General features: G+C 49.0%; 1 protein-coding gene across 2 annotated transcripts in view; it reads left to right on the top strand.

Moving 5' to 3' along the window:
* Positions 1-8,224, top strand: part of ODAD4 (outer dynein arm docking complex subunit 4) — a 41,001-nt gene that overhangs the window by 15,470 nt on the left and 17,307 nt on the right. For both annotated transcript variants that reach the window (XM_028836482.2, XM_028836483.2), the window contains exons 8-9: positions 4,868-4,954; positions 6,747-6,943. In XM_028836482.2, the coding sequence (XP_028692315.1) occupies positions 4,868-4,954; positions 6,747-6,943 (284 nt within the window). The remainder of the gene's footprint in view (positions 1-4,867; positions 4,955-6,746; positions 6,944-8,224) is intronic.

The raw sequence follows: 8,224 nt of genomic DNA on the forward strand, positions 1-8,224 counted from the left end.
AGCAAAAATTTTGGGGGGCGTGGTATGGAGAGATAATGGGCGATGTTTCTCAGGGCTGCTTCAAGCGGGATTAGGGGCAGCATGGGAACCTAGAGTGAGAGAGATTAAGCTGAATGAATTTTGTGATAAGGGGTGATACTGTGGGGTTGTTAGAAGAAATATTTGTCATATAGAATGATTGGTGATGGCCTGGATGCAGTTTTGTATGAATTGAAAACCTAAACGGAAGACACAAGCTCCAAATAAAAGAAGGAGAAAAATAGGTATTAAAGGACTAGTAATTGGGAGGACCCAAGACATCCAATTGGAGAGTGCCCAAGAGGGTTCAGCATAATTACTTGCTTGATGGGCGAGTTTTTGGGAAAAGACCATTAGTCCGTTTTACCTTTCCTGAAGATTGAGGATGATAAGGGGTATGAAGTTTCCACTGAATACCAAGAGCCTGAGAAACTGCTTGGGTGATTTGACTAATAAAGGCAGGTCCATTATCGGACTGTATAGAGGTGGGAAGGCCAAACTGAGGAATTACGTCTGACAAAAGGGAAGAAATGACCGCAGTGGCCTCTCAGACCCTGTGGGAAAGGCCTCTTCCCATCCAGTGAAAGAGTCTACCCAGACCAAGAGGTATTTTAGTTTCCTGACTCGAGGCATGTGAGTAAAGTCAATTTGCCAGTCCTGGGTGGGGGCAAATCCCTGAGCTTGATGTGTAGGGAAGGGAGGGGGTCTGAACAATCCCTGAGGAGTAGTAGAATAGCAGATGGAACACTGAGAAGTGATTTCCTTATGGATAGATTTCCACAATGGAAAGGAAATGAGAGGTTAGGTACCAAGAGGTGGGCTAGCAGCTTGTAACCTACATGGAAGAGGTCATGAAATGACAATAGAATAGAATGGGCCTGTGAGGCTGGAAGGAGATACTTTCCTTGGTCCAAGAACCATTTGCCTTGTTTGGGAAGAGATTGATAGGTGGAAGTTTCAGTGGGAGAGTAGGTGGGAGTGACCAATGAGAAAGAGAAAAACTGGCCATGAGGGACAGAAGTTGGAATGCTAGCTGCTGCTTTTTTTTTTTTTTTTTTTTTTTTGAGGTGGAGTCTCGCTCTGTCGCCCAGGCTGGAGTGCAGTGGCGCGATCTCGGCTCACTGCAAGCTCCGCCTCCCGGGTTCCCGCCATTCTCCTGCCTCAGCCTCCCGAGTAGCTGGGACTACAGGCGCCGCCACCACGCCCGGCTAATTTTTTTGTATTTTTAGTGGAGACGGGGTTTCATTGTGTTAGCCAGGATGGTCTTGATCTCCTGACCTCGTGATCCGCCCGTCTCGGCCTCCCAAAGTGCTGGGATTACAGGCTTGAGCCACCGCGCCCGGCCTGCTAGCTGCTTCTTTAGGTACCTTATCAGCATAAGCGTTGTCCTGAGCGATGGGATCTGATGCCTTTTGGTGGCCCTTGTAGTGTATGACTCCAGCTTCTTTTGGAAGTAAAGCAGCCTTGAGAAGAGTTTTTATTAAGGAGGCATTAATGATGGAGGACTCTTGTGTAGTGAGGAAATTTCTTTCTGCCCATATAACAGCATGGTGGTGCAGGATATGGAAGGCATATTTAGAGTTAGTGTAAATGTTGACACATAGTCCCTTTGCAAGAGTGAGGGCCTGAGTTAAGGCAATGAGTTCAGCTTGCTGAGAGGTAGTGGTGGGGGTGCAGAAAGTATATGTGTTAGGTGTAAGGAAGAAAATAGATTTTGGAAGTTAGGAGAACTGTAGAGAGCATAGTTTATGATTTTGAGGGCCTCTAAAAGTATTAAGGCAGTGGCAGCCACTGCACGCAGACATGAGGGCTAGGCTAAAACAGTAAGGTCAAGTTGTTTAGATAAAAAGGCTACAGGGCGCAGTCCTGGTCCTTGTGTAAGAATTCCGACTGCACAGCCCTGCACTTTGGCTGTGTGTAATGAAAAGGGTTGGGATGAGTCAGGGAGAGCTAGTGTGGGAGCAGTCTTTAAAGCTGTCTTCGAGGAACAGAAAGAGGAGTGGGGAAAGGATTTAGGATCTATGGGGTCAGCTAGGTTTATCTGGAATAGAATAATGGGTTGTGGAGGGAGGTATTGAGGATAGGAGAGTATATGGGTTTGGCACCACAGGGTGGATAGGCAAGACAATTTGGTTGATAAAGCACAGATCCTGAACTAACCTGTAAGCCTTGTCTAACTTGTTGAACTAACCTGTAAGGTTTTTGGACAGGTAAAATGGGGGAATTGTAAGGAGAGTTTACAGGCTTTAAAAGGCCATGCCATAACAGGCAAGTGATAACAAGCTTTAATCCTTTTAAAGCATGCTGTGGGATGGGATATTGTCATTGAGTGGGGTAAGGGTGATTAGGTTTTAACGGGATGGTAAGGGGTGCATGATCGGTTGCCAAGGAGGGAGTAGAGGTGTCCTATACTTGTGGATTAAGGTGGGGAGATAAAGGGGAGGATGTGAAGGGGGCTTTGAACTGGGGAAAAGGGCAGCAATGAGGTGTGGCTATAGCCTAGGAATAGTCAGGGAAGCAGATAATTTAGTTAAAATGTCTTGACCTAATAGGGGAGCTGGGCAGGTGGGGATAACTAAAAAGGAGTGTGTAAAAGAATGTTGTCCAAGTTGGCACCGGGGAGTTTTAAGGGGTCTAGAAGCCTGGCCGTCAATATCCACAACAGTTATGGAGGCAAAGGAAATAGGCCCTTGAAAAGAAGGTAATGTGGAGTAGGTAGCCTCTGTATGGATTAAGAAGGGGATGGACTTACCCTCCACTGTAAGAGTTACCCAAAGCTTGGCATCCATGATGGTCCAGGGGGCCTCCGAGGTGATTGGGCAGTGTTAGTCTTTAGCTGCTAAGCTGAGGAGATCTGGGAAGGAGTCAGCCAAGGAACGTTGGGTTTGGGCTCCAGGGGCTTTAGGAGCGGCGGCAGTGTGAGTCGGACAGTCCGACCTCCAGTGGGGGCCTGCACAGACATGGCTTAGGAGGAATCCCAGGCTGTGGGCATTCTGAGGCCCAGTGGCCAGGCTTTTGGCATTTGAAGCAAGGTCCACGAGGATGTTTTGAAGGAGCCCCTAGGAGCTGTGGCTTGTATGTTCTGAAGTTCTTGTACGCTGGAGACGTGGTTGTGGGTTGTCTTACGGTGGAGGCAAGTAGCTGTAGCTCAGAAATGTGTTGTTGTCTGGCTTCCTCCTCTCTATTATTGTACACCTTGAAGGCGAGGTTGATTAATTCCTGTTGCAGGGTTTGAGGGCCGGATTTCAATTTTTGAAGCTTTTTTCTAATGTCAGGAGCTGACTGGGTGATAAAATGGATATTAAGAATAAGGTGTAGGCTGGGCACGGTGGCTCATGCCTGTAATCCCAGCACTTTGGGAGGCTGAGGCAGGTGGATCACGAGGTCAGGAGATCGAGACCATCCTGGCTAACACGGTGAAACGCTGTCTCTACTAAAAATACAAAAAATTAGCCGGGCGTGGTGGCGGGCGCCTGTAGTCCCAGCTACTCGGGAGGCTGAGGCAGGAGAATGGCGTGAACCTGGGAGGTGGAGCTTGCAGTGAGCCAAGATCGTGCCACTGCACTCCAGCCTGGGCAACAGAGCAGGACTCTGTCTCAAAATAATAATAATAATAATAATAATAAGGTGGCCTTCTGGCCCCTCTGGGTCTAGGGCAGTAAAGGGTCTAAGAGTTACTGCTAAGCAGGCCATGAACTGGGCTAGGTTTTTATATTTGATGAAAAAGAGCCTAAACGCTAACTGATTTGGGAGAGGTGGGAAAAAGAAAAAGGAACATTAACCTTGACTGTGCCTGTAGCTCTAGCCACCTTTTTAAGAGGAAATTGTTGGGCAGGTGGGGGAGGGCTAGTAGTGGAACGAAACTGTAAGGGGGACCAGGTGTGAGGAGGGGAGGTGATAAAAGGATTATAGGGTGGGGGAGCGGAGGCTGAGGAAAAATTGGGACCTGGAGAGGAGCAGCCTGGGGAGGAGAGGTCAGATGGGTCTGTAGAAAAGAAAGATTCAAAAGACTCAGTGACGCTTGGGGTTGGGACTGAAGGGACAGGCGGGAGGCAAAGGAGGAGGATGTGGGACAAGTCGCATTGGGAACAGGGACTAGGGAGGGACCGATGTGTAAAAGAATGCCTGGACGTCAGGCACCTCAGATCGTTTGTCCATTTTTCGACAAAAATCATCCAGGTCTTGCAAAATGGAGAAATCAAAAGTGCCATTTTCTGGCTATTTAGAACCACTATGGGCAACTTTCCGCCCTCCATTCCCCCATTACAGAGTTTGTATTGGGGCCAAGCGGTGTTGCAGAAGAAAATAAGATGCTTAGGTTTTAGGTCAGGCGAGAGTTGAAGAGGTTTTAAGTTTTTAAGAACACAGGCTAAGGGAGATGGGGGAATGGAGGGCGGAAAGTTGCCCATAGTGAAGGAGGTAAGTTTAAAGAGAAAGGTAGAGACACAGAGAAGGGGTGTAGGGAGCAGCCCTGGGCTGCAATGTGGGTGAGCAGCCAAAGCAAGCATCCCCGCAATTGACTTGTCACCAAGGGAATGTGGGTGAATGACCAAGGCAGGCGTCCCTGCGGTGATCAGACACCAATGGAATGTGGGTGAATAATCAATCAGGCATCCCCGCAGTGATTAAAAACCAAGGGAAGACTGTCTTCCCAAGTCCGTGCTCAGCGCCGGAGTTTTGGGTCCACGGATGAAATGTGTCTCATCCTTGCCAGGCTGGACATTGTCCCTCCAACTGAAACCCTGAGTTTCTGAGGCCAGGGATCCTGTCTTTGCCTTCGTTCCTATTTCCACAGTGCCTAGAACAGCTGATTTTCTAGTGAATGGCTTATTTTGCTTCTTCCCTACAGTGACCTTCCTGATGCAAAATCCAGAGCCCTTGACAACATTGGCAGAGTTTTTGCCAGAGTTGGGAAATTCCAGCAAGCCATTGACACGTGAGTGACCAAGAATTGCCTCTCCCCCACCTCCATGGTTAGAACTTCTCATCCTAACATGAAAATTTGTTTCCAGTGATAAGAATCCAGCCTGGGCGGCCGGGCGTGGTGGCTCAAGCCTGTAATCCCAGCACTTTGGGAGGCCGAGATGGGCGGATCACGAGGTCAGGAGATCGAGACCATCCTGGCTAACACGGTGAAACCCCGTCTCTACTAAAAAATACAAAAAACTAGCCGGGCGAGGTGGTGGGCACCTGTAGTCCCAGCTACTCGGGAGGCTGAGGCAGGAGAATGGCGTAAACCTGGGAGGCGGAGCTTGCAGTGAGCTGAGATCCGGCCACTGCACTCCAGCCTGGGCGACAGAGCGAGACTCCGTCTCAAAAATAAAAAAAGAATCCAGCCTGGGCAACATAGGAAGACTCCCTCTCTACAAAAAAAAAAAAAAAAAAAAAAATTAGCCGGGCATACTGTCCTGTGCCTGTGGTCCCAGCTACTTGGGAGGCTGAGGTGGGAGGATTACATGAGCCTGGGAGGTTGAGGCTGCAGTGAGACATGATCACACTACTGCACTCCAGCCTAGACCACATGTTACCAGTGGAAGATATCCCAAGTTATTGGCAGTGAATCTGTACAGGTCTACAACAACCTCAATTCTTGCCTCCTCAGAAGAAAGACTTTGAATGAGGAGTGGAAGTTTATTAAAAAGCTAGGCCGGGGCCGGGCCCTGTGGCTCACGCCTGTAATCCCAGCACTTTGGGAGGCTGAGGTGGGCAGACCATGAGGTCAACAGATCGAGACCATCCTAGTCAATATGGTGAAACCCCGTCTCTACTAAAAATACAAAATTTAGCTGGGCGTGGTGGTACGTGCCTGTAATCCCAGCTGCTCAGGAGGCTGAGGCAGGAGAATCACTTAAACCTGGGGAGGCAGAGGTTGCAGGGAGCCGAGATTGCACCATTGCACTCCAGCCTGGGTGACAGAGTGAGACTCCATCAAAAAAAAAAAAAAGGCTGGGCACGGTGGCTCACGCCTATAATCCCAGCACTTTGGGAGGCAGAGATGGGCAGATCACGAGGTCAGGAGATCGAGACTATCCTGGCTAACACATCACCGTGCCTGGCTAATTTTTGTAATTTTTTGTAGAGATGAGGTTTTGCCATGTTGCCCAGGCTCGAACTCCTTGGCTTAAGCAGTCCACCCGCCTTGGCTTCCCAAAGTGCTGGGGTTACAGGAATGAGCCACCATACTTGATAATATTCTTAAACATTATTTGTGTTGTGTGTATGTGTGTGTGTGTTGAGATGGGGTCTTGCTCTGTCACCCAGTCTTGGAGTGAAGTGGCATAGTCTTGGCTTACTGCAACCTCCACCTCCCAGGTTCAAGTTATTCTTCTGCCTCAGCCTCCTGAGTAGTTGGGGCTACAGGCGCCTGCCACTATGCCTGGCTAATTTTTGTATTTTTAGTAGAGAGATGGTTTTTCCATGTTGGCTAGGCTGGTTTCGATCTCCTGACCTCAGATGATCTGCCCACTTCAGCATCACAAAGTGCTAGAGACATGAGCCACCACGCCAGCCTCAACTGTTGTATTAAATTCCACGTTCCATAGATGTTACCAAAATAGTCTCAGTAGTCTTAAAATATTGTTATGCTTATGAACTCCACCCTTGTATCTAAAAGAACTGGTAGTTGGAGAACAAGTTTTATTCCGTCACCCAGCAGGAAGCCTTGGCATCCTGTGGCCTAGTGCATGGTTTTGGGGGATGAAGCTGGCCCTTGTTCTTCATGTCCCCAGGTGGGAAGAAAAGATCCCTCTGGCAAAAACCACCCTGGAGAAGACCTGGCTGTTCCATGAGATTGGCCGCTGCTACTTGGAGCTGGACCAGGCCTGGCAGGCCCAGAATTATGGCGAGAAGTCCCAGCAGTGTGCCGAGGAGGAAGGGGACATTGAGTGGCAACTGAATGCCAGTGTTCTGGTGGCCCAGGCACAAGGTATGGGCTCAGAGATGACCACCCTACCTTTCCCAGCCTTCAGGCCCAGCTCACACCAGGGCTAGGAGTCCTGTGGACTGAGTTTACCATCCCAGTGTTTTTCCTTCCCAGATTGTTCTGAGAGTGGGGATAAGCCACCCCATTTTGACCAGCACGTGGTGAGTGCCTACATTAAGCAAAGCTTGGTTAGAGCTTGGGGCACCTTGAGCCTACCTCTGCCCTTGAGGAGCTCAGCTGCACACCCACACAGCATGTCGTCCTCACAACAGAGCCCATGTATTGAGCCACTTTCCTTCTGCCTTGGTACTTTTTTTTTGTTTTGTTTTGTTTTGTTTTCGAGATGGAGTTTCGCTGCTGTTGCCCAGGATGGAGTGCAGTGGTGTGATCTCGGCTCACTGCAACCTCCGCCACCCAGGTTCAAGTGATTCTCCGGCCTCAGGCTCCCGAGTAGCTGGGATTACAGGCGTCTGCCACCACGCCTGGCTAATATTTTGTGTTTTTAGTAGAGACAGGGTTTCACCATGTTGGCTAGGCTGGTCTCAAACTCTTGACCTCAGGTGATCCAACTGCCTCGGCCTCCCAAAGTGCTAGGATTACAGGCATGAGCCACCGTGCCTGGCCCTGTTTTGTTTTTTGAGACGAAGTCTCGCTATGTCACCCAGGCTAGAGTGCAGTGGCTTGATCTTGGCTCACTGCAACCTCGGCCTCCTGGGTTCAAGTAATTCTCCTGCTTCAGCCTCCAGAGTAGCTGGGATTACAGGCACACACCACCATGACTGGCTAATTTTTGTATTTTTAATAGAGATGGGGTTTCACCACGTTGGTCAGGCTGTTCTCGAACTCCTGATATCAGGTGATCCATCCGCCTCAGCTTTCCAAAGTGCTGGGATTATAGGCATGAGCCATCACACCCAGCCAGCATTCTTGTATTGAATCATTATGATGTAGGCATTATAATCATCTTCATTTTAGAGATAGGGAAACTGAGGCACAGAGAGGTTCAGTAGACTCTCCAAGCCCCATGAGGGAACCTTTTTTTTTTTTTGTCACCCAGGCTGGAGTGCAGTGGCGTGATCTTAGCTCACTGCAACCTCTGCATCCTGGTGTCAAGTGATTGTCCTGTCACATTGAGATAACTTTAAATTACATATTCAGTTAAAAATCAGGCTGGGGCCAGGCGCGGTGGCTCACGCATGTAATCCCAGCACTTTGGGAGGCCCGGCCTCAACTCTGTAAATTTTCTTTTTTTTTTTTTTTAATTTTTTTTTTTTTAGACGGAGT

This window comes from Macaca mulatta, chromosome 16, assembly GCF_049350105.2.
Source record: "Macaca mulatta isolate MMU2019108-1 chromosome 16, T2T-MMU8v2.0, whole genome shotgun sequence".
Classification (NCBI taxonomy): domain Eukaryota; kingdom Metazoa; phylum Chordata; class Mammalia; order Primates; family Cercopithecidae; genus Macaca; species Macaca mulatta.